At 49.3% G+C, this 26,203-nt stretch overlaps 1 protein-coding gene across 3 annotated transcripts; it reads right to left on the bottom strand.

The window, feature by feature from the left end:
- Positions 1–26,093, bottom strand: HEPH (hephaestin). Of its 3 annotated transcripts, none has more exons than XM_082323485.1 (21): positions 25,998–26,093; positions 22,437–22,633; positions 19,872–20,116; positions 18,935–19,147; positions 18,174–18,353; positions 17,500–17,754; positions 16,748–16,916; positions 15,393–15,532; positions 13,854–13,985; positions 13,032–13,243; positions 11,213–11,363; positions 10,685–10,897; positions 9,659–9,869; positions 9,245–9,384; positions 8,196–8,327; positions 7,105–7,211; positions 6,116–6,341; positions 4,476–4,615; positions 3,941–4,103; positions 2,720–2,752; positions 1–1,134 (listed from the first exon to the last, which is right to left on the bottom strand). In XM_082323485.1, exons 2-21 carry the CDS (start codon positions 22,598–22,600, stop codon positions 890–892), a joined length of 3,471 nt encoding a protein of 1,156 aa, XP_082179611.1. In that variant the 5' UTR covers positions 22,601–22,633; positions 25,998–26,093; the 3' UTR covers positions 1–889. The 3 variants fall into 3 exon arrangements, with proteins under 3 accessions (XP_082179611.1, XP_082179612.1, XP_082179613.1); XM_082323486.1 differs by lacking the exon at positions 25,998–26,093 and adding an exon at positions 25,738–25,821; XM_082323487.1 differs by lacking the exon at positions 25,998–26,093 and adding an exon at positions 23,407–23,542.
- Positions 26,094–26,203: the final 110 nt, after the last annotated feature.

Below are 26,203 nucleotides of genomic sequence, written 5' to 3'. Positions count from 1 at the left end.
TCAACTCTGGAGATAACTTTAATAAAATGTATTTGAAAGAAAGAGAGCAAACCACATCACAGAACATCACAGCATCCTTGGCCCTGTTGCACAAGGAGCTGCACAGGTGCTGAGGTACAGCCCTTCACACGCACAGACCGACAGAACGGCGATGCAGGGAAGTCACCGGGATGCTCTGCAGCACTTGGAAAAGCTGCTTCTCCCAGCACAAGACACAGGATGCCCGGTATCAAAGCGCATGGCCTGGGGTGCCGAGAGCAGAAGGATGTGCCATAGCAAGGCCGGTGGTGAGGCACAGCTGTTGTCATGGTCCTTGATGGAGCCCTCTCACACCGGGACAAGTACTGCCCTGAATGCGCGTTTGTCCAATTACTCATCAAAAAACAGCAATCCAAATCTAAATTAACATTTTCTCTTCTCTATTCTTAACTGATTCACAAAAATGAAAATATTATCTTCCCCCTTCAGATCAATTACTTTAAGGGCTCACAGTTTCTTGGGAGACAATCCCAACTCAGCTCTGGCAATGGAGCAAGACTGGAATCTGGCCTAAGCTAGTCTGCTTGAGAAAGAGCAAGTGGAGTTGTTCTGGAGTGAAGAAAATAGGGGAAATGTCTCCTCTCTTTCTTGGGGAAGGGAGTATGTTAGAAGGACCTTTTTACTCCTGTTACTTGTCTCCAGTCAGTTCAAAGGGTCCTTGGATCTCTCTTGGACAGACGACTTCTTTACAGAGTGCTGAGGAGGATATATGAAGAGGTCAGGGCTCCAGCTTTCCCTCCTTAGCTTCTAGAAGTACGGTGCACAATTAAAATGACGCCCCAAAATCTTTGCTGTGGACAATGATCCAGCCTCTGCTCCAAGCACACAGCCCAAAGTTTGTACATGGCTTTTATAGCCCCGAATTCTTTTTAGACATGAGTTTGAATCCATCATCCAGGATGGACCTCCGATTGCGTCTTAACCTCTTTTGTCTCTCGAGATAGATGACTACTCCCAGGAGGAAGCAGGTGACCAGGAAGAGCACAATTCCTGCAATGGCTAGAATGATGACTGTGGCCTCTACCTGCCCTTGAACCAACTTAGTTCCAAAAAGCATGATCTTCTGGGACTCATCCTTATCCTCGGGTGGCAACTCTGAGAGACAAACAAAAAGATAGTTCCAATGAGAGCCAGGAACACCACAGCTGAAAGGTTCCAAGAAATATTAAAAAGGAGCAAAAGAAAGACCCAACCCAATCAAAGCAAGTCAAAGGAGACCCTGTCGCCATCCATCTAACAGACCCTCATCCCTGAGGTCACACAGAAATTTGAGAATGAATGGTTCTTTCCCTAATCACTCCATCCCTGGACCTCACCGTGTCTGACAGCTATTCAGCCCAATCGGCTAACCATTGCTGTCCCACTCACAAGGGAGGTGCTCTGAGGTTGTGTGGGGAGTCAGCGGCTGGACCAGGAACAGAAAAACGGAGATGAGAACGTGCGTCCCGATCGGGGCTGCCGGGAGTTCCCCACCCTGCTCCAAGCTCCCCATGCACACGGCTGTTGTCCTAACCACCACTTCTCAGAGTGCACGGGCTCAGTCACCCGAGATCCTGAGCTCTCTCACGCTGCCGCGCAGAGGCAGCGGCAACCTTTTGAGAAAAGCGGCTATTTGCACAGGTAACAACTGTTGGCCAAGGTTTCTGCCTGGTGCGCATACACAGGCTGATGCCCGAGCATGGTATAAAACCGAATTATTTAATATTGTCACTACTGCTCTGACACATTTCCTACGCTTTTACACCCATTTTGAGTGAGGAAAACATTGTTGGGAAGGAAATGACTGAAATATCAGTAGAGAAAGACTGAAGAGTTGTAGGTAGATGGCTGTATTTTCAGCTGGTCTGAGCTGGCTCTGAAATCAGCTCAGCTCGATTTATTCACAGCAGCTGAAAAATGGAGCTGTGGAGAAAGATGAAAAATCAGGGAAATAAGTCACCACCATGAACTATTCAGACTTTCATGCCAGAAAATTTTCAAGGGATGTTATCTACTACTCCCCTTCTCCCTGGTGCTGCTCAACCAAATATCTTCTTACATCTGTTCTTTAAAATACCTGACAGACCCAGGGCACGTGCTTAGGCTCTTTTCTTGGGGGAAGAACAGCCCAGAAGGCAGATGTGCCTGCCTGCATGCTGACTCAGTCCCTTCAGCTAGTAATGATGACCGTGAAAACTCCCTAAACCACATAGTCATCGACAGTCCAAGGGAGGACAACTAATCTAAGGCGCCCCTTGATTCTTCTTATCCCTTTCAATCAAAACCCATCTCTTTTGCAACACCCTCCTTTAAAACCCTTTGAAACTCTGCCGGTTTAAGCTTGCGCTTTCCTCTGAAGATAAATCCATACACAGCAAGTACAACAGGATGCAAGGCCACTAAACTTTTTCACCTAACATGGTCCAACAAGCCTAACAAGCCCAACCTCCTTATTTTTATCATCAGAGCACAGACATTTGGAGCAGAGATAAGCAAACTAGCCTGGAACCCGCCCTGTTATCCATCGGCAGCCAGGCTCAGAGTAAGACGCTGGCCAGCCTGCCAGAGGAGAGGCTGCGCCGGCGTTCCTGCTCCTCCCTTCTCCTCCTGCAGGTGTAAACCCCCGTACTGAGCGAAGATCTCCCTTCCTCCTCCGCCTCACACACCCAGACCGTACTCAGCCGTGCAACATACACCGTACCTGCGCTGAAGTTTACGACTGCAAGCTCTGGCTCTGAAAGGAAACAAAAAGAGGGTGAGAAAGTGTGGGGCTGCACAGGCAGAGAGTCCAGAGTGCAGCCGTTTGAAAAGGACCAGATCCAGAGGCAGCATGGCTTTCCAGGGCTTGCAGGTTCTCTGTTCTCCTGTCAATGTTTTCCCTCTCCGCATCACACCAAGAGTGGTTCTGCATCCCCTGCTTCAAGAGCAGACTCGCTCCCGCCGCACAAGCCCTCACGGCCTTTGACAGAAAAGCGCAACCTCTCCGAGCGCGGTGGGCTGACCCCGGCTGGCAGGGTCGCTCGCTCGCCCCGCAGTGCGACGGGAGGGAATCAGAAGGGCAAAAGCAAGGGGAAAAAGAAAAAAAAAACACAACAAAACCACCACCAAACACTTGTGGGTTGAGATAAAGACATTTAATAAGCGAAGGGGAAAAAAGCAAAAACAAAACCAAAAAACCCAGATGATGCAAAAGCAATCACTCGCCACCAGCAGACCAGTGCCCAGCCAGTCTCTGAGTACTGGTTACTTTGGAAAAAAACCCTCCCATTTTTATTGCCGAGCATGATGTTGTATGGCGTGGAATATCCCTCGGCCAATTCAGCTGTCCCGGCTGGGTCCCTTCCCTGCCTCTGGCCCACCCCAGGCTACTGAGTGAGAAAGAGAAGACCTTGACGCTGTGCAAGCACCGTTCAGCAACAGCTAAAACGGTGGCGTGTTAGCAACTCTGTTTTGGTAACAGATCTAAAACACAGCACTGTACAGGCTGCTATGAAGAGAATTAACTCCACGGCAGCCAGACTCAGTATAGCGTCACTCACCTTGAGCACCACGCAGTGTTCCCGGGTGAAATGAGAAGCCTTAGGATGTGCATTTAGGTTACAGGTAATATTCTTAGTAAGAACAATTACTAGCCGATGGCTGAACATTGCTTCTCAGACACATGAGTTTTATTTTAGCTTAATAATAACATAGGCAATGTGAACCCCAGAAACCAATTTGTTATTCATTCCAGCTGCAGGTATTACTGTATTCAAAGGAAACATCTTAAATTAATAGTACTTAAGTAATTATCTGCTCAGTTAACTGGCTGTTTATGGTATGTAAAAGAGTTGTAAGAGTGATGCAAACACTCAGAATTTAGCAGCAGCAGCAGAAAGTGCTGTTAGACGTTTCACAGTAACAGTCAGCGACAGCTCCCTACCTGGTCTGGGCAAGACTGTGAAGAGTATCTCCATACCAGCGTGGATGTGGTCAGACACGTGACAGTGAAGCAGCCACGTCCCAGGGTTCCCAACCACCATCTCCACCATTTCAAAGGTCCCAGGGAACAGATCCACAACATCTGCTCTGTAGCTTTTGCCATTCTGTCAAAGGGAAGGGAGGCTGTGAGCATGCAGCGCACTCTGCGTCTTTCAGAAAGACAATTCTGTCAGTGCCACTGGAGACCACTTCAGTGCTACTACAGTTTTTAAAAGCTCAGAAGATTTCAAATAGCAGCTCCAGGGCTGCGGCTGAGAAAACAAACACGATCTGGTAACGCCTGATCCTAAGAAGGGTTAAGCTAGACATCTCAGCACAATACAGAGGCTCAGCGAGTCAGATTTGGATGTGTAAAATCACATCCCTTTCCTAGCTGGGTGAAGCTGCTGTGAAGTCAATTCAAGAAGTTCAGAGTCAAGCAAAAGTGATGATGTCGGTGGTCAGTCTCTGCTTTGTCATCAGCAGGATATTCTTACCTTGTATATGAAGGTCTCAGCATGAAAATGGACTGTGTGGACATCAACCTCCTGACCCATTCCCAGCAGGTACCAGTTCACCCACTCTCCCTGGATCATGGTCAGCCCAGGCAAGGTCGCGTAGAGCCTCCCATTGATTGCTGTGCAGTAAACAACACACAGAGTAGAAAAGGCTGTTATTGAAATGCTAAAGATGCTGAACCATCTCAGAGGAAGCACATGCAGGGCAAGTTAGATGCTACAAAGCTCACAGAGCAACCAGTGCATCAGCAGTTAGCATCTTCATATCACAGTCCCCCAAAAGTTTGGCAGTCTCTCTCCAGCTCTACCCACTCTGTTAACAGATAGGAGAAGCAAAGTGACTTGCATCCAAGGCCATGCTGTAGCTCGGCTCAAATAAATCTCAAAAACTACCTCTTGCTGAAAACTTGCAGTCAGCCAGCAGAGATGGTTGTTTCTAGAAGTCAAGATGCATAAAAATGGCCTTCTTAGCCCAATGGTAGGGAAATACGTATATATCTATATACACATAAATCTCTGAACAATTTACTAGCTGAACAATGAAAACAGGTAAATCCTGCCAACAGGCAACCCTGTCATTCTAAGAGTCGTGCTGGCTGTACACGTTACATGCTGATCACTTGTAAAATCGCTACATGGCAGGACTTTATCCCATAATTAGCACGACAAGAAGGAATACTGCTTTGACTGCAAATGCAGGCAAGGGACCGAAACAGTGAGTGAGCTGAATGCGACAGCACCCACGTGGAAACATCCACGCTCAGATGACACGGAGGGAATAAGACGAAAAGAGACATGATCCGAGGGCAGGAGCACCCGTGTTTTACTCCCAGATCTGCCATAGGCACTTTCTGTAGCCCAGAACAAGCATCCAACTTCAGCGTGTTGGTTTCGCTAGCTATAATATTGGGTTAACAATAATAACGATGGACACGTATATTTGGAGATTCTTTGTATCACCTGTACAAAACCAGCAGTAATGACAGTACACATAACACAACTCTTCACTATTCTTATCTCCACAGCTGCTAAGGGACTTGTTTTGCTGAGAATACTTTAGATATAATATGGAAAAAAAAAAACAAACAATCTGGGTCTATCACAAATAAAATGTTAATTTAGAAAAATGCGTTCACCCTACTATGGTAGGAATAGCTTTTTGGTAATCAGCTGAAATAATTGAGCCATGTAGTACAGCCACATAGCCCGGTCAATTAATTTGAAATCTAACATATTCTAGTGGTCCAGAGATGAACAGAATGAAATTAGTCTGACATGTTAATTCCACATTTGGTTTTATTTCCTGTCCCAAGTCACTCGGACACATCAGAGATTAACCTCTCTGGCCCATGTCTTGCTATTCCTCCTGACAGGGAGGGCCATAACAATTAACCTTCATTGTAGATCATTGTAGATCAGAGATTTGTGCCGTGTGCGTGCTGCAATACTGAGAGCAAAAGACAGTGTAATTCTGTTCGTGCCACCGACAACTGAAAAGGATGGGGGCATTCACTAGGAGTCAGGTGCTTGGGTTTTGGGTGGCTATGTACAGAGGTTGCAGAATCAACATCAACTTTGTGTCGACAGTAAAGGGTGCTCGGGTGCCTAACAGGCATTACCATGCATTTTGTTGCTTTCCACAAATTTGTCATCCAGCAGGTTGATCTCCTTGTGATTTCCCTTACTGTAACGTTCCACATTCTCCTCCAAGTACCAGGACTGATTTTCATCGAAAACCAGGAAGAGCAGAGCAAACTCCTTCTGTACATCCTTCCTGACCCCATCGGAGCCCAGTGCCCCTCTCCGGCAGATCTTCAGGGGTCCAATCAGACCGCTGTACATATCCTAATCGGAATGAAGGAGAAAAACCTCTGAGGCAAGGATCTTCTCACCCTCTCCTTTGTATGCAGTTCTTTGCTTTTCAGCAACCATATTTTCTGTTCCCTGCAACACCTCACTTGAAATAAACGGTGCTACTGTGGAAGTACTCTCATCGGTGAAAATCAGCTACCAAAGCACAAGAACAGAGACTATACATGCTCTTATGAATGCAAATCCAAAAGCCATAAATATGAATGGTAACAAAATATTCTCCACTCTGTGGCTGCAAAAACATCTGCAACTTGAGATAAAAAGGCAAGGATCCCTGGGTTGAATGTGATGGTTTATTGCAGGATCCTCCAGGTTGTTTCCCTGTGAAATTAGTGCTATGACAATTGATCCTAGCAGTGCTCAAATCTTCCTGCTTTATCCAAGGGGCCTAATTTTGAACAATTTCTGTCTGTCTTGATTAGCCCTACGGCTCTCACTAATAGAAACCATGACTTACTGGGAGATGTTCTCATACCCTGCAAATAACTGAAGGAAGGTTAGGGTCAAGGAGACAGCGTAATTGTTTTATGCAGGTTTGTCTTAGGAAAAAACAAGGACAAACATCAGGACAGATTTGGAGGATTTCCTCTCCCAGGACAACGCTGGACATGTCACCAGGCGGTTCGTCTACCTCTTGGCTGGGCCAATCTCTAAATTGTATCCAGCTCACATTGTTTTCTAGAGGGGGTGAAAAATTGGTCTAACTGGGCTTTTCTGGTTCTAACTTCTATTTTACCTTTACTGGGTCCACCATGGAGTAGTAGATCCAAGGAACACAGGCCGAATCATTTGGCCCTGGACCAGATCTCTCGGGAACTTCCCACCGGTAGGTCACAATGTTGCCTGAGGGACAGAGAAGCACCATTAACACCAGTGCGATACACTCACTCACCAGTTTGCTGAGCGGCATGCAAAGCAAAACAAAAAAGAAGATCCTGTCTCCAAAGCGCAAATTCAATTCTGGTTTTGTTGGACATTGCACCTTCCTTCCCCAAACGCTGACGAGCAGGACGGAAGCTCCCCTCCCGCGCGCAAAGCCGCGGGATGCACGCGCCGTCTGCTATCAGCACAACTCTGGTTTATCTGCCGCCTCTGAGGCTGGCCCTGACCAGGGAAATTCCACCTCTCTTCAGTACAGATGGAGCTTGAGATGATCTTTCATCTCTTTGAAGTATATTTATGACGCTCATTCAAATTCGTTTTTATAATGACCATCTTGTGTATGAGTAATAGATTCCAGAAAGACGGGGCCTGACTGAAAACCTGTTTGCTGCTTAGACAGCCTGCGCAAGTTGAAGGGGACCAGAAATTATACAGATTGGCATCCGGGCTGTGAAACAAATAAGTGATTTCAGTCAGCGTCCTGGCAAGCAATTGTGCATTTCTCCTGTTTCATTCTATTTTCATACTATTGTGCACATCACAAAAGAAGTACAGGTCCCAAAGAAGAGGGGCAGGCTTCCCCCATCAGGGGCCGTTAGCCCAGGGCTACCAAGGACTGACTGAGCTGTGAACTGCCATCATCTCTCTCCTTCCTACAGACAGACCACACTCAGTGGGGGGATAAGGCTACACACAGAAAAGTTTGTGCTATGCTTAACCCAGAAGTCAGAGCGGCATATGAACTCCCAGGGCTGCCGTTCCCACACAAGCGATATCACTAAAACTGCGGTGAACCTGAAAGACCAGTTACTGTTCAGCTCCAGGCCTCCTTCTCCATAAGGAACAAGCGCATCTAAGCCTCCTTAAGGAAAGCAGTCTAGCAATCGGCTGAAGTTAGCTTCGTAAGCCCAGACAGGAGTACGGCTGGAGACCAGAGTGACTTACCGGGGTTTGCCACTTGCGGCTGTCCCGTCTCCCTTTCCAGCACCCCGTGTGCGTGAATGGAGTAGGGTCGTGTGGCGTTGTTCTTAAAGACGATGTTGAGAATATCTCCCACTTCCGCCCACAGAAAAGGGCCTTGAGATAGGAAGAATGTACTCTGAGACTAGCAAAACTATCCACGTATCTCCTGAGGATATTCCCACCTTTCTCTCATCACCTTCTCCCCAGACATATTCCCTTATAGTATTTATGATGTTCCCCTCCCTCTTCTCTACCTTACCTCTGCCTCCCAAAAAGAGAATTGGAGGTCAGTCCCAATTCAAGTCAGTCTTAGAAAGCCAGACTGAGTTTCACAACGAGGGAAATGAAGGTGGTTGTGCATTTTAACTGTGCCCAGTACAGCTAAGGCTTGATTTCCAAATACTGCTATGCTAAATTTCACAGCGTCTTAATCATGCCTTGCTGCTGGTTTCAAAAACAGTGACAATATTCAGTTTGGCCTGACAGTGTCGCAAATCAGAGCTGCAGCCTATTCTGAATGGCATATACTGCCTCAGCCTTGCTGCTCTGGCACCACTTACAGTCCTGGGTTCATAACAGAGCTGTGTTTGCACAGACTTCCATCGGACGTGGAAATGTGCTCCTCCACTTCCCAAGGACTGCCTGCTTTTGCCCGAAAAGCATTTCTCTCACAGCTACAGACTTTCACCTCCATCTCTCAGGCTGCCCTCTAGAAGTCAGCAGTTATTTCTGTTCTACAGTCAGAGAGATGCAGGTGTGAAAAATACTTTGCCCGAGACATGAAAGAAAGCTGGCACAAAGGCAGGCACAAGAACCCGGTCTTCTCTACTACAAGCTGTGTTCAGGACCCGCTTTCTCTAAAGCTGGCAGACTTGGATAAGAGACAGGCCGAATTTCTCCTCAGTTGCATATACAGCAAATGCCTAAATACCTAGGAGGCCTTCAGATTACAGCCCTTAGCCGCTGAAGCCCTAGAATCCAAGTCCCATCGCTCTGTGAGTGGAAGATGTACCCTCTGCGCATATCCTTACCTAGTATCCCTAGGTGTTCGTCACCATTTATCCTGGCCTTGGGGGTCTGGAAAGTCCCATCGGTGTACTCCCTGTAAACCGCTTTCTTGTACCTGGAGCCGAGCAGTCCATTCTCGTTGCTCAAAAATACATCGGCGTAGCTGAGAAATGCAGAATGAGTGCTGAGATACCCAAAGGCTCACAGGGAATAAGCAGCTAACTTGTGGCAGGGGGTTCACTAGTTGAATGGGTTTCCCAGAGACCTGCTTCGGCTGCAAAGGAGGGTGCAGTGCCGTGGGGGGCTGCAGCTCCCATCAGCAGCACCACCAGCAGCGGCATATGCACCACGTCGCAAGATGGCCAAGATACCTAACAGGCTTCACCAAGGTCTACTGAGAAACTTTGGCAAAGGCTCCCCCAGAAGAAGGGCTCTACCTCTCCGCAGAATGGTTGTGCCGTTCCCGCTCCCAGCGTCGGTCAGGCGCGTAGTCCCACACCACCTCCTCCGCCATGATGTAATATGTCCGCACCCCCTTGTACTGAAGGGCAGGAGCAGGATCCCTTTTTCCACACGTCGAAACAGAGTAGTGTTCCCTCATCCCAGCCTGGTAGTGATTGCTCGTCTGGCAGTAGATCTCGAAAGTCCCTGAGGGAGGCAGCACGAACAAGGAAATCAGCTGCTTTTAAAGATCCCAGGAAACAGCCGCTTCCCTGCGGAGCTTGTGTCCTGGCTGACATGGGTATGGGTGTTGTGTGTATCCGGGTGTTTGCTTAGGGAGCTTGGTTGCCGCAGGCTGAGATTAAAAGGGGCTGTTAGAAAAACCAAGCAGGAATGGCATAACAAAGTCCCACATAAAAATCATCTCAGGAGACTTTCCTACACAATAGCCAGCTTATTAGATGTGAAGAAACCAATGAAGTGACATAACTGTGCTACCACTGCTGAGATGCTGGTTAAGTAAAACATCCAGCCTGCGAACGCCAAAGGGGAGGAGACAACGGGCAGCTGAGGCCATCGCATTGCGTGAATGAGACACGGCATCGCGTGCCCATCCCGCAAACGGGGAAGACTGGAGTCTGCCATAAACGTGAATCTCCACAAGCCATGGACAGGGCAGTTAAGCTCTGGCAACTGTCTGCTATGTTATTCTGAAAGACGTTTGCATGTTTCTGTGGGTCACAGGCAGCAACGTCCATCGCAGCTGTTACTACAAATACTGAGTAGGAAGTGGCAGCCTAGCGAATCAGTCTGGGACGATATGGGACAAGATCCTGTGTCTGCTGTTCTTCTCCAGAATCAGATGCAAAGACAGGAGCTGTGGCCTCGTAAATGGGACCAAACAGGATCTAAAGCACAGCTCACCCTGTAAGAGTTTACACTGTGCTTAAGAACCAGCCACAGGAGCAAATACTACGACGTGAGACTTTTCCTGCTGCTAAGTTAGATGTGCAGGCACTTACCCTTGTTATCAGGTTGCATGAAGGCAGTAGCAAATGTGTGGGGGAACAGATTGGTTGAATCTCTCCGCATCCCGTTCACCTGCACGGTGTTTCCCTGAAACACAGCTCCATGTACATCTGCTTCACTGCCCAAGCCCAGGAGGTGCCAGGACACGTTGTCTCCTTCACACACATTCAGCCCAGGCAAGTTACCAAACATAAGTCCATTGATGGCTGCAAAGGAGAAAACCATTAACTCTCTGCATGTAGATATCGGCCAAGAGATTAATTTTGTGCATACGCTTTGACAGGGCAGGCCTGCCAGTGGAAACGTAGCTTGCTTGTAATTCACCCCTGAACAGGCTCAGGACAGGCTTCCTGAGGCAGCTGTGCTTCTTGTCCCCTGTCCCGCCCGCTGCCTCTGGCCTCGCCCGGCTGCAGGCCGACACAACCCAGCCACCCCAGCTTCCCCGCTCGGTCCCTAGGCGAACACCGCCCCGTGTTTTGCAGGTTCGTTCCCGCCGCCTGCGGAACAGCACCAGGCCGTACCATGCATCCTGTTTGATTCCTCGAACCCATCATCCTTTTTCACAGAAGTCTCTTCCATCCTCAAATAGTACTTTATGTTTGCATTTAAATACCAGCTGAGGTTCTCGTCAAACACGCTGAAGAGAAGGTAAAATTCTTTGTCGATCCCTTTCTAAGATATAATCATAATGATGACTGTTAATTTTTAAAATGCACCAATTAACTACCCTTACAGTTCAAGCTGTTTTGCCTGGCTCTCGTGTTCCCCTTTATCTTAAAACTTGGCTCATTGAGGGCCAGGGCTCTGTCCCGCCTTGTTCCACGAGAGGCACCACTTGTGGATTTTCCATGATATTTCACATGAGTAAAGGGATCCAAATTCAGCCAAGGATACGAAGACATTGCCTCCTCCCCCCACCATCCCTAGGTTTAGGTGCAGGTTTCACCACCTGTCCAAATCAGACCTGAGATCAGAGCCCAGCCCACAAGGCAGGCTGATGGCTATGTTCCACTCCTCCGCCTACCGTGGGCCCGGATTGGGGATTTTTTTATTACCCTAAATCCTTGAAAATGTTAATTCTCCAAGAAATGCACTCCAAAGCACGGTGTGTTTCCCCACCAGAAGAACGTCCCCATTGCTGTCCAGATTCCCGTTCCGATACAGCTTCCCCAGCTGTACGCAGCAGGACACCCTGCAGAGAGGGCCGAGCGATTCCCAGCCTGCGGCACACGCGTGCATGAGGAATGCCTGTGCACCTTTCCCAATTAAGCATTCATTAAAGGGTTGCCTAAGATTGTGGAGCCAGAATTGCTGCCCCAGGCGATTTTTCCCTGTCCTACCTCTCCAAACAAGCTCGTCTGTTTTGTTTACACCCTTTCAATACCTGCAAAGGTTTCATCATTATCACAGCTCCTTCCCATAGTGGGCTGTATATAGTCACGATCCTCTCTGCTCAGAAGATTCACATTTCCACCCTGTGTAACACGCTGATCTCTTCTGCGCTCCTAACACAGCCACATCGTGCCCCCGCTGAAAGCGGAGGGAAGGCAGACTGCCCGAGGGAGGCTCCCCCGGCAGCTCTGCTCAGCCCCCCCGCCGCTCCCTGGTCTACACTGCAAGGCAGGCAGGAGGGCACGAGGTTGTTTTTCTGACACCTACTGTTTTTCATAGACTCCGCTAATCTGTCTTGCGCTGCCCCAGTACATTAATTTACTGCCTGCCTTGGACTTACTGCCATGAGTAGACTGCCCCTGAGTGAAATACCAGGAGTAAGTTCTGTTCGCCCTTCAGATTTCACCTCTCTCTCATCAAAAGCATAAAGACCGACAGGGATTTTCACATGCTTTTTTGTAGTCAGCTCTGCTTGCAAATGAGCTGATCTTGCAGAAGAAATGCAGTTCATCCAAACCTCAAAGCGTTATATCATTCAAGAAAACCACCTGTAAGTAAGTGAAAACGTCTTCAACACTTCTGAGACTGCAATGAATACGCCACATGCCTCTGAAAGCAGCTTGCTACATACGTCTCAGGACAAAAGTCACCTATAAAGTCACATCCAAGGTACACTTGTTCAGCCAAGTTTGTCTATGAGTTTTAAAGCAGAGCTCACAAACCATTTCAAGGGCAGCCCTTGGGAGCCCAGAACACTAGCCATTCCCACCCGAGACCTGGGCACCAGCTGGCCCGATGTTAACCTGCCTCGGGGCTTTGACTCGACTCTCCTGGACTTACACTATCGTACATTTGTTTTTATGATGTTCCCTAATGTTTTGCTGATGTTTCTTTCTCTACAAGAAAACAAAGAACCTGGTAAGAGCACGGCAGGAAAACCCCTTTTACCTGTTTGTTGTTGTCGTCCAAAGTGCCCGGCTTGCAGATGACCAGAGGCCCCACTAAACCTGAACTGGGGTCTTTGACGGGATTGGCAGCAGAGCTGTACATCCAGGTCAGGCAGGGAGGGTCGCTGGACGCGGGCCCAACGTGCTTCGGCACAGTCCAGCGGTACGTAAAGTTCTGCAGCGGCGCAACAGAAACCCCATTCTGGGACAGACCTTTAAAATAGAGATCGGCATGGTTATTCCCAAGGTCCCAGTACAAACTTGATTACATCTGCTCAGTGGCTACATTCATACTGGGCTTCACTTCATCCATGTCACTAAAATACCCAGCATCTCTGAGGTGTGATGCGAGCGTGTCTAAGGCACGCAGGGAGCTGCTCTCAGTACCATGTAAATTCCCACTGGTGCCGTGGCAGAGACGGGCATCCCAACGGGAAATAATGAAGCGGATCCCGCTGCATCTGGGGAGATGAACGTTGGAAGCACACGGTTATCTAAGCTGGAGTGCACTGCGCACGTTCCTCTGCTCACGTGTTTCAAACAGCTAGAAACGGTCTGAGCTTTGGTTTACCATTTTCATCTGAAAAACAGCACCTCTGGAACCATACTCCCTCTGGCACCCTTCCTGGGCACCAGTTCAGTGGAAAGCCTCCTTTGGCGAGGCCTCAGGCAGGCTCAGAGGACCAGGCTGGCTTCCACCCAGTTCCTGAGCACATCCAGTCCTTCCCAGCTGCAGAAACTCCCCAGCACAGAGGAGAAATGGGCTGGGGAGCTCCACCACCAGCATTAGCATTGAATTATTCAAGAAAAGGGAGCTACAAACCATCATGGTACCACATCCCTTCCCACGCCTTCCCATAGGACACTCCGTGAGGCTGGATGCTGAAAGGCCAGGAGGCTTTGTTAACGAACGTCACCAGGATGGTGTCTCCAACTTCAGCTTTGATCACTGGGCCTACACAAGTAGCAGAGAGAACACGTCGGCAACGGAGCAACCTCCTGGGTGCCAGGCAAACCGAAGAAGCCAGGGCCACCTTTCACCCAGGCTGTGGGGAGCAGGAGACACAGAAGAAAGGTGGACGTCCCCGCGCACCGGCACCGCCTAAGGCCGTTCAGCCCTGACAGCGGGAGCAGGGGGCTGACACCGCCGGTGCGCCCAACACCGCCGGTGCGCCTCACAGCCCCGTGAAGACAGACGACAGCGCTGCCAGCCAACCACCCAGCCTCCCCCACAGCACCGCTTCGTGTACTTTAGGGCAAGAACAGGCAGCCTAAGCCACCAGCGCCTGCCCGTGCGGCGTGGGTTGTCCATGCTGCACCACATCACATTCCGCAGCTCCCTGCTCCGCAGCTCGGTCCCTCACGGCCCCGTATCTCTTCTAGACATCCCAGCCACTTTATCAAGCCAGCTTTAATGAGCCAGTTCAAATGAGTTCATGTAACTCCCTTGTTTATCTGACTGGGGATTTTCATCAATTAATCCTTCAGTGTTGTTAGTTTACCAGTAGAAAATACCTGTAATTTCTTTCTACAAAGTCATAGCCGAGTTTTCCCTCGGTCACCTGTCTTTCTATAGGAACATGGCTGTTGCTGGTAATGCTAACCCCTTTTTCTTCCCTCGTTCCCAAAGTCCAGCAAGACGCTGTCAGCTCCTGACAGTTACACTGCATCTCTCCTATGCACAACTCCACTATTTAACTTCTATTCAGCTGCTTATACTTCTTTTTTGCCTTTCTCCACTATTCTCCTCCCCTCTCCCCCAATCTGTATTTTACTCCGTATGCTCCTTCCTTCCGTGGCCTCTGCTGGGATTGCTGTTGCTAATCTCTGGTGTCATTAGATTATCAGTCACTGCTGACGCAGGAAATTGGACCACACCATACGCTTCACCACGTACGTCACAGCCTTCACGCGCTATTCATTCGCCTCTGCAGACTGCCTATTTTCTTCGTCACCCTCACCCTTACCTGGCTATAACAGAGAGTCTCCACTCGGAAGAGGAAGCTTTCTCATAGAAAGTGGGGTTTGTAGCACACCTCAAAGATGCTCAGTCAAAAACACCTAACGAGGGGCTCTTACAGTGACCTGTTTAGCTCTAGCTACAAATAGTGTACCGTGTCCCTCAGCCCTTACTACTAACCTCTGAAGACTGCCCCGGCAGAAGAGCAATTCTGTCTGTTCTACCGTTCCACATCCTAGGCCTGCCCCCCTCACTCCGAGATGTAGCTGCTGTGAAAGACCCGCTCCGCGGCTCTCCCTGCACCACCGAGCGAGAGGACAGTTACAGCCGACGGGTACTCCCCACAGCAGCATCGTTCTCACTGGCGCTGGAAGAGGATTTGTGTGGCTGGATGATTCCTACCGAGTATCCCCAGGTGCTTCTCTTCCTCCGATTGCTGCTTCTCCTCACGGAAGCTCTCATCAGTGTATTCCACATACTTCGCCTTCCAATAGACTCCCCCAATCCGGTAGAGGCTACGCTTGAAGAACTCCTCAGCAGGGCTACATGCAAAAAGCAAATGTCAGGTCATTTCTACAAAAATCAGTCCTGTTCTTCTCCTGCTGCCCCCCACGCCCCTCTGGCAATACCAGCAGCATCTCCAAATCAAGCAGCTTTTCAGACAAGGGCAGCATCTCTGGTTCGGAGCAAGCACAGCTTGCCTCTGTGAAACTGGTTCGTCCTACAGACTCATCCACCCGCTGTGCTCAGGGAGCGCCTCTGGCACGCAGCCCTCTCCCAGCTGAAAGGGCCGGGTTTGATGGCACAGGTCTGAACAGCGTCTCCATACCAGGTGTGCAAGAGAGGGCAGTGAGCAAAACTGCAGTGCAGTAAATGGAAAGGCAGTGCTAAAACAGCAAGTTCTTCAGAGGCCAGGGGACAGCCCAGGGGACAACTGCAATCATAACTGAAAAACCCCCACATAACAGCTGTAAAGAGAGATTTGTTTCCTCCACCACCACCCTCTCCGAACACACAGACAGACATAACGCGCCTTGCAGGAGAGGAAGCTTAGTTACAAGGCCAGCTCACAGGTCTAAGGAACTTTCAGTTCTAAGGTCTGTAAAAGAGTTGCTGCGTGGCTTCGGGTAAATCATTAACCGCTCCACATTCCTACTTCTCCATCTGAAAGAGGTATAGCCTCTCCAACAGCTTCCCAGGGAAGGGAATGGAGGGGGAGGAATGTCTTTGTTTCAGTTAGCCAAAGCCTGAATGGGAAACCACTCACCAACTGCTATCACAACCATCTGACGTGCGGGAAGGAAGGCTGTCATTGAGGCCGCCGCATTTGATTTCCTAGAAATTGCTTGCTGCAGCAAGGCTACACTGAAGCGTATCTGCAGGCTAGCTCTGCCACCCTGTGTCTGCTGCAAGGTGTGCTTTCTTAACAGTTCACCAAATATACAGATCTCTTCCTAGGTCAGGCACAGCAAGCAGAAATGAAGCCCAGAGACAAACGTGGCAGCTCATGTTCTACATGAGCTGGGACTCCTGGAGTCTGTGGGTAAGGCTACGAACCTAGCGCTGCTCTCAGTACAGTCTAGCTACAGCAGCCTACATTTCCAGGTGGGGCAATCTGCCTTCCCAGGAAATGTACTCCACGTGAATTGCAGGCACGTATTTTGATAAGAAAGAAATTCCACATTTTCCTCAGCAGCCTCCCTGACACAGACCAGAGCCTCCCAAACACCGCCCTAGCCCATCAGCCTCTCGCTTACCTGCCTGCCTCGCTCAGCCGTTTCCCACTGCTCTGGTCGAGCCCTGACGGTCCGTAGTCCCACTGCACCTCCTTTGCAGCTATGTAGTATTTCCGAACTCTCCCTTCCGGGGTGGATGCCGGAGCTTGCCGGGAACAGGGCCGGACTTCATAGAGTGCCGCCATCCCAGCTGTCCAAGACATGGCAGAAGACACAGATGCTTAACCCTTCTCGGCCAGTTTGACCAGGCAATGAACACAGTCCCACGTTCCTACCACGAACTGGCCCTTCCTCCTCTGTTGTCCCAAAAGGCACATGGCTGGGAGAAGGTGATTAGGTGGTTCCCACAGCAAGGAGTTTTTTGTGCTAGTGAGCAGAGCTTCTTACCTTAGATATTGGATGCTATGGAAGTATGGGCAGAGAGTGAATAGAGCCTTCTGCTACCCTCAGATGTACCATGCAAGTGCTTCTTATAGGGTCTAGAGCTCTTAAGGCACTGCCTTATCTTAGCTTTCAGCTGTACCAAACTTATTGTCTTCACCACTGATCAACGTGGAACATCATACAGTGGTACAAGCCATCCCCAGTAAGTCTGGCCTGCACATTAATAATCAATCCACCCCGATTTATACAAGACAAGGAATCACCCCATTCATCTAGGGATGTTCTTAGTGGGAATGCTGCCCCAGGCACTGTCCCCTACCACACTGTGCGTCATGGACCACAAAAGGGGAGGCCGCAGAGTGCGGGACACATTCCAACCTCTGCCTTACCTTGTATGTGATCGTTGAGCTGACAGCTCAGTAGCCATTTGCCAGGGTTACTGGGGATCATGTCTGCTGTAACAAAAGTGGCTGGGAAGAGGCTGGCCACATCTGTCCTATGGCCTCGAATATTGAGCATTTCTCCATGGAAGTAGGCTGTATGAACATCAATTTCATTGCCCATCCCGAAGAGGTGCCATGAAACGTAATCCCCAGCACACATCGTCAGCTCAGGGAGGTTCCCAAACACATAACCATTAATAGCTGCAAAACCAAGCAAGCCAAAATCAGAGATTAGAAAAGGGGCCTTCAGAGCTTCTGCCAGCAGATCGCAGTATAGCCATGTGTGGAGGATGGACTGAACCGGAACTCATCCTCCTCCTCTTGTTCTGAAGAGCCCAGCTCCACAATTCATTGCTAAAATGAAGTGTATTCAAAATCTCCAAACAACTAACAAAGGCTCACTCAAGCCAAAGATGAAATCAAAATAACATTTTTTTTCCTGGAGTTGTGGTACTGTCCCTGTGATATTGCTTACCTAGCACATGCTCTCAGAGCTTGCTGCCTCCCTTCTCCCCTCCACCCTGGCACAGAACAGCACAAAGTGCGTTTCAAGATACCAGCGCACTGACACCCCTGGAGTGTCCGGGCAGAGTCAGCAGCTTCACCAAGGTGACACTGACCGTGCATCTTGTTGCTTTCTTGGAATTCCTCCTCCTCTTTGTCTACGGAGCCTGGCTCTGTGCAGAACGACGCTATGTTCTCATCCAGGTGCCAGCTTAGGTTCTCATCCACCACACTGAACATCAGAAAGAAATCAACGTCCACATCCTGGCGTCTTTGAGAACTGCCAGTCAGTGTTCCTAGGGTGAAAGAAAAGATGAATGAATACTCACCCATGCAGAAAAGCAGACATCAGTCGAGGGATTAAAACACCAATAGAAGAGTAACTCTTATCACACAAATTAGAGACAGATGCTTTCCCCACCATCCTAGCACAGCTCATTGCAGAGTTCTAGCAAGCTCGCTCTTTTCTAACATGTTCCTGCTAATACATTTCTCGCTTCCAAGCAGCTCTGCCACTGCGTGGCTGAACCACACCACCTTCAGTATTCTCACTCCTGCTGAAATCAAACAGTCCCCGTTTTTTAAATACACCAAGTAGGTCCTGGACAAGGTTCCTGCTTTTACCATGAATTCAAACAGCTCTCTCGGATCAAGAGGCCTACAAGCTCACCTGCCCAGCCACTAAGGGATAAAGATAACGTAATGACCAGAACCCAGCTAGAACACGGGTACTGTCTTCTCCAGTCATGCTGCATTTCCCCGTGCAGCTGGCAGCTGCCCACTGGAGTATCTTCTCATCCTATACTTGTTCAAGTCACCACAAAATCTTCACAGTATGAAACTGCAGCCCTCAGCTGCTTTCTCTTGGAGTTTTTACCTTTTCTGCATGTGAGTAATGGCCCAATTAATCCAGATGCAATGTCCTTTGGTGCATCAATATGAGAGTGGTAGATCCAGGTCAAGCAGTTTGGGTCATCAGCAGTTGGGCTGTGATCTTCAGGGACAGTCCAAGTATAGGTGTAATTCCCTCCCGGGAAAACAGCATCATCCTTCTTCTGATCCTGGGGGGACATATCGGGATACAGGGATCCTAGAACAATTGAGTAATCACAACATCCATTCAAGAAGAGCAGAGATGTCCACACATGTAACCTTACACTGAGCCGCTCTCACCCAGTAGAGAGCTGGACGTATACACTTGGGTAGCAGATTTCAAAGCGAGGCTCACCATCCCAAGGCCGAAATAGCGTTTAATCATCATTCTCTCAAAGAGAAACTGAGGCACAGAGCCATCGTAAGGCAACTTGCCCAGTGAATGGGTCAGCGCAGAGTCAGAAAGATGATTCCCATTCTGCCTATTGCTATTTTGCCTTCCACTCTGCAATGTGCCCCAGTCAGCCTCTCTACAGTCTCTAGGGTTGCTTCAAATAGCAGTTCTTTGGTCTCACACTTCACCATTCTTGTGAACTCCCTGAAGCTCATCAGACGCATGACTCATACTACAGCATTTCAAATCATGAATACAGCTCTTTTCCTTCTGCACCGCTCTCCCGCTAGCAAGCTTTGGAGGTTCGTCTAAAATCAAGACATCTGGGCCGTGTACTGTAATGCCCAGGTCAGAAAACTACTCCCAGACCCAGGACCCTGCTAACCCAACATCAGGTGACTTCACTAAACACCTAAGCGCAGTTGCTTTCCAGCAATCTAGCTTCGGGCTAACCACATCTGTGGCTTTACAAACATCTCTTCTCAGTGCATACTCCTAAGCTCCCAGTGAGAAAAATCTGTCTCCTTTACAGCAGTAGCTCATTTACCTTCAGAGTCCTTTTCGTAGAAAACACCGTGAGGATGGATTGTATATGGTCGACTAGCAAAATTTTTTAGGTGTACTTTGATGGTATCCCCCACTTCTGCTCGGATGACAGGCCCAAGGAATCCCAGCCAGCCAGGTTTGGGAATCTCAGTGGTGTACGTGGAGTCTGTGTATTGCTTATAGACAGATTTCTTGTACGTGCTTCCCACCCTGTCTTTGCCAGGCTGGAGGAATGTCGAGGCCTTGCTGTTAAATTCAGAAAAGGGAAAGGCACCATGAGTCATGCGTTATATAGAACAGCTGGTCGATAACACAGCAGAGTGACGAGGACACACAGCTTTCCCAGGCAAGCCCGAAAGCTTTGGCATTACAAAGGGCAGCCTGCACTCTACCCTAGCATGCTCTGAGCCACCCACGAACTCCCTCCTCCCACACCGCCAACTGCTGTGCCCTGGGCAGCGCAGCCCGCTGGAGAAGCAGGCAGCCCTGGCCGCTGGACTGGTCTGCCTTCTGAGCGCGTGGAACACAACAGGGGACACCAGCACAGTAACAGCTCGCGGAGCCTGGGACCACAGCCACAAGCACGGCCAGACCACAGCCACAAGCACGGCCAGACCACAGCCGCCACGCACGGCCAGACCACAGCCGCCACGCACGGCCCTGGCCCCGGCTCTGCACGAACGGACACCCCTGAACTGTGCAGTGCACACAAGGAACGGGAAGGATAGTGCTTCTCTGACCATCACATGTGGGTGACACGGGGAAGACCAAAGCCCTTCTCATGCCTGCTCCAGCCTTCGCTGGGCTTTTAGGAACTCACTTCAATGCCTTCGTGGCATTTGCAGCTAAATCACAAGGGAGGGGGGGAATCTCCCAAGCTCTCTGGCCAAAATTCACAATCTAAACAATGATTTTCTACCTAACAGATTCTGAATTATTTGTAGAATGGCAAACAAGTCAGGCAGGTACGTACCCAGCACGTAACCAGCATCCAGAGTTAAAACCTCATACAGGTACTAAAGTTCAACTCATGAGTATATTTGCTCTTTATGGCTAATTCTTAGTAGATAAGAGATGAATCACGGTCCAGGTATTAGTGGGACCGGCCTAAATAAGAGCTGAGGTTACCCCCCCCACTTCCCCCTTAGTATGAGTCACCCTGCAGTAACCTAAGTAGCCCTGAAATACAGGCAAAACCCTGATGCGCACCTCCAGAAGATGAACAGTTGGGACCAAAACATTGAGCATTGCCCTTGTCATTCAAAATTGTGAAGGGCTGGGCTCTCGCTATACAACCTAGAGCTCATCTCTTTGCAAAGTCATCCCTGCAGCCCCTATTAGCAAAGAGTCTACAGATAATTCATACTCCATTTTGCAGAGCTGCCTCTTTTTTCCCCACGCATAGTCCAGTCCTTCCCAACAAAAAGAAATTCTTCAAGCATTTTACTACCTCTATCATTCATATCAATATCACATCCTTTTCTTATTGCTAGCCATTTGGTTTCTGCAATCATTGTACAAATAAGTCCCATTTAGCTAATTTGCTTGCAGTGACAGAGCAGTTTTTAAGCTGCTTTTAAGTTTAATGGCCTTGAATTTTCATTTCCTTCTCTTCATGTGTTATGAGAGAAAGCAAACAAAAAACATTGCATTCGCTATCACTGCAGGAGTCAGCAATAACATCTTTATTAATCCTGAATTTTGGGGGGGGTGTCCTTTCCTGTGAACTAATTTAAGTCTATTCAGCATCTCCAGAGAACAGACTTTTCCACTGGCAGATCTTGATGTTTTTCTGTGAACTCCTCCTATTCCTGCTGTGCTGTTTCTGAAAGATGTGTATAAACCTGAGTGTTAGTTATTATGGAGGGGTGAATGACTAAGAACAGGTCAAGAAACACAGGTTATTTGCCATAGAAAACGGAGGGGGGGCAAGCACAAATGCCTTTAAAAAGCTGTGGAAAGCTATGCAAAAACAAAACAAAACAAACAAAAAACCACCAAAGAAAAAAAGAAAAAGGTTTGGTGTTTTGAAAACTAAAACCAAAACCTGTTTTTGTAGTGACTCAAAGTAATTATTGCAGTTTCCAGATTTACTTTTGCAACAAAAGCCTTTTTCAAACAACCCCTAAAATTCCATACAGGAAGTTCCATTAAGTCTAAGGCTTGAAATGCCATTTAAACAAAAACAAGCTGGCTCTGTGAAGTCATTTACATCAAGGTGAAAAGTCATCATGCCTTAGGATACACAAGCTGATCACCAGCTGGAGCTAAGGAAAATGAAACCCCAAGGCAGGGTATTGCACAACCTGCTCTATTAGAGCGGGTTTGTACTTCCCTCTAGGGTACAGGCACTGGATGCTTTGCTAAACAGACCATTCATTTTTCCACTGACACAGTTGCTATGTCCTACAATAAACCAAGTTAAACATTAAGCTCGTAAAGATCAGACACCTATCAGATCATGTCTCTTGCTTGCTTAGATGCCCCAGAATACTTGCATGAAGTTACTCATAAAATTACTATTTTAAGCCAGTACCAGACTAAATTCTCATAGAACTAAACGTACGGGTTATGTGCAATGCTTTCGTTAGCGAGTACATTCTTTCCTGTTGGAGCGTAGTTCCAGCCCACCTCGCGGATCCCCAGGTAATAGACTCGGGTGACACCCTCAGCAAACGCGGGTGATAGCATGTGGATGTAGAGCAGCACCAACCAAAACAATCCCATCATAGCCTGAAGTGAAGGCGCTTTGGGAGGTTACACCTATTGGGGAGAAAAGAAGAACAAAGGTAATGAAACAGAAGTAGAATATGACCACATGGTTTGAAGGTACTGGACGCGTTGAGACGGTATGAAAAAATCAGGCAGAAGTCCTATTGGCATCATTATTCAAATACCCAAGAAGGAAATCACTCCCATAACAAAACCAGCGCACAAGGTGGATGGACATTATGCCCTGCTGATCAGTCCCCAGTACCAAACGTGCTTCTCTCATATCGGTCTGATTCACCTTTTATTTTTGTCTGTAGTTCTCTTCCAAATGCTTTGTTCCATAGTGTTGAGAAAATACTGCTAATTCAATAAGCTTTCACACCGTAGGAGATGAGGTGAACAGATTCACAGCGAGTGGTACGTTAGCAGAAGAGGCACCTGTAAATCCTATCCGCTGTGCAACTGCCCCAGGGCAGCGGGGTCCTGAGCAGGAGCTGCCAGGCGCAGTGGAATTTCAAGTAGCCTCTGATGTCCCAAATCATCTTACAGGACTGCATACAGAGCTCAGGGAAAGAATCCTGAGCAAGTACCTTTATATTTTAAAGCGCTGCCAAGATCTCTCTATTCTACTAGGCCACCTGAGGAAGTATGATTTAGTTCCTATGAAGTAATTTTAAATTTTAACTTCTTTAAAGATGGCTCTTAAAGAGTGGTTCTCCGTAATCCAGGGAGTGCACCTCAAATGGGCTGCACAAGGCTTTTTACTTAGTCTAGTTCCATTAAATATTTTCCCCGTGATTTATATCACGAAGAAAGGAGCTTACTCATAAAACTTCTCATCGACACCACGCTTGGTGTGAATAAGCACCAGAAACACTCTGAAGAGAGATCAGGGCGAGTTACAGAAATTGTCCGAAAGCATCAAAATACAGTTCCGTGAACCCAAGTTCAAAGAACTACCTGTATGAAGGAGAAACAGATGCAATATGGGGCAGCAGAATTACACCAAAGGATAAGAAAATAGCTTAGGGTTAAAGTGGATGACAAACTAAATAAACCCCACGTGAAAAGGCTTAAGAAAGATCTCATCCAAGGATATAATTAACAAAGCTGGATGTAACCAATAAGCAAACTGCCATCTAAACCAGATGTCCAGCTCTTCAGACACATAACAGCACCTTAGAAAACGTTCAGCAGAGAGAAACAGAAAGCAAGAGAATTTGAATGTGACCTAGCATGAAAGCTTAAAGGAATCAGTTTTCTTTAACTTCCAAAAGGAGGGGATGGTGACATAGCACCATGTCAAACACAGAAAGGTTTTTTTATAAAGAGGTTGTCATTATTTATTCTCCCCGTCTTTGGTAATAGCAACATGAATACATCAGGTTTATTTGCAGCAAAGCTGGATATTCTGCAGGCTTTCAGCTAGCACGGCATCACACCAGAACAGCTTTCCCAGAGAAGCTGTGAAATCTCTTACCACATCCGATACCCAATATATGGGATTCGACCCCAGTACACGGCAATGGACAAGATACCTTCCAAACCTGTGTTTCTGATTTCCAAACATGCTGTACTATCCTCAGAAGCTAATGATAATCAAGTATTACAGATTCCAAACAGTCATTAAATTGAGGGAAAAACCTTCTTTCCCTCCTTGCTCAAAAGGGGGCTGTAGGGACCCCTCTAAATCCGAGCTGGTTTTGATCCATCAACACAGTATAGCTCTGCTCCAGCGGCTCCGTCAGCAAGCCCTTCAGAAGGTCCTGGCCACACACCTGAAGAAACTCGGGCACCGAACAGCCCCCTCCCCGCGGCCCGAGCGGAGCGGGGATGACGGCAGGGCGCCTGCTCAATCCCGCTGCTACGCACTGTCCGCTGCCCTCACCCACCTCGCTCCTGCTGCGGCTGCCCCAGTAACCGGTGCTGTTCACGGGGAGGTGAAATACCTGCACGGACCCACTCACTCTGTGCCAATAAAGAGGTTTCGAAGCAAGGAGATCGCAAAGCCGTACCCGTGCTGTTCCACACGCACATGCCGTAACAGCAAAAGGCAGCAGTGACAGCGACGGGCAAAGACAAGACGGGCGGTGCCAGCCCTCAGCCCGAAGCCTCCCGTCCTGTCGGCACACGCCCTGCTGGGAAGGGCGAAGGGATGCTTTCGACTCAGCCGAAGAAGTGGCCTTCCTCTCAATGCCGGTCAAAGTACGTAGGAGCAGCTCTCTGGGGAAAGCGTGCCCAGCGCGCAGGGTGGCCATCCTCGCGGACTGGAGCCACCAAGCCCGGGGAGTCAGCGTGGGCTAATCTTTATGTCCTCTCACATTAATGATTTTTGCAAGCAATATCAAACCCTAGGAAAGGGCAAAGTTTAGACTCCATACCACGGGCGAACGGCGACTCTTGGTTGAGAAAATTGCCTACTGAGACAAAGCCCTGCTGCGTCAGCCCACTATTTCTACATGGCAGACTCCCTGCTTACCACATTAAAGCTCCACGCTGCAGCATCAGTAAACTTATCGGATAAATCAGACTCGACTGGAAGTCACGGCAATCTGAGTGCCTCGTGAATGTGCTCTGGCATGCCAGAAACCAAGGACGAAGTCTTTGGGACAGCCTTACTGAGGCTGCACAAAAGTCCCGCCTGGACCTCCGGCTGGAGTTTGATCGCGACACGGCACGTACCTCTGGGGTATTTTAGCAAACAGCAAAACACCATCACTCAGCGAAGATCCAGCAGGCCAGACTGACCCTGTTCTCACATTCTCTTTACCGTGACTAATCGTCAGTTAGTTACTCTCCTAGTACAAGGTGAGGGAAACCAACAGTCTTGAATTCTTTCCAAAAAAGTTACATTTTCTTTGTAATAAGACATTTGATTAACAAAAAAAAAACCCACTTTATATACATCCATCACTGAACCTTGATACTTTACAGCAGAATCCTTTACCCCCAGGACCTCCCTCTGCCGATTCCCCAACAGTACAGGAATTGCGAACGGACACAGAAGCGGATTTCAGCCTGCCTGGTAGCTCACCAGCTTCTGTTTTACCAGGGCAGAGCGGCTGACCGCGGGGCTGCTGCCCCACAGGGAGACCACCGCCCGAGAGAGAGGGAAGAAGGCGCCGCGCGAAGGAAGGAAACGGCTTCACCCTCACCTGCGGCGCGGCCGGGCGCGGGCGGCAGCCGGGAGCACCTCCCGCGGCGGAGCTGCGGGCCGGGACGCGCCGGCGGCAGAGGGGCAAAGTCTGGGCTGTAAAGCGGGGCGCCGCCTCGCCTCCCGCCGGCCGAGCCCGCCCCGGCCCCGGCCCCGGCCCCGGCCCCGCTGGCAGCGCCGCCCGCCCCGGGCCGCGCCGCCGGACCCCGCTATCCCGCGGACCCGACGGCGACTTCCCCGCCGCCCGGCCCCGCCACGCACCTGCGGGCCACGCCCTCCCTCGTGTGGCGAGCCCCGGGGAGGCGGGGGCGCCGGCTCCTACCGGCGGGGCGGGGCGGGGCCCGGTCCCGGTCCCGGTCCCGGTCCCGCCGGCGGGCGCTCCCCAGGGACGCCCCGGGCGCCGCGGCCCCTTTAAAGGCGCCCGGTGGCGTCACGTGGCCGCGCGCCGCGCTCCCCCGGGAGCACAA

Source organism: Platalea leucorodia (genome assembly GCF_965183815.1).
Source record: "Platalea leucorodia genome assembly, chromosome: 10".
NCBI classification, from domain to species: Eukaryota; Metazoa; Chordata; class Aves; order Pelecaniformes; family Threskiornithidae; genus Platalea; species Platalea leucorodia.
Note: the sequence above shows the minus strand (reverse complement) of the source record. Positions and strands in the feature narration are given on the sequence as shown.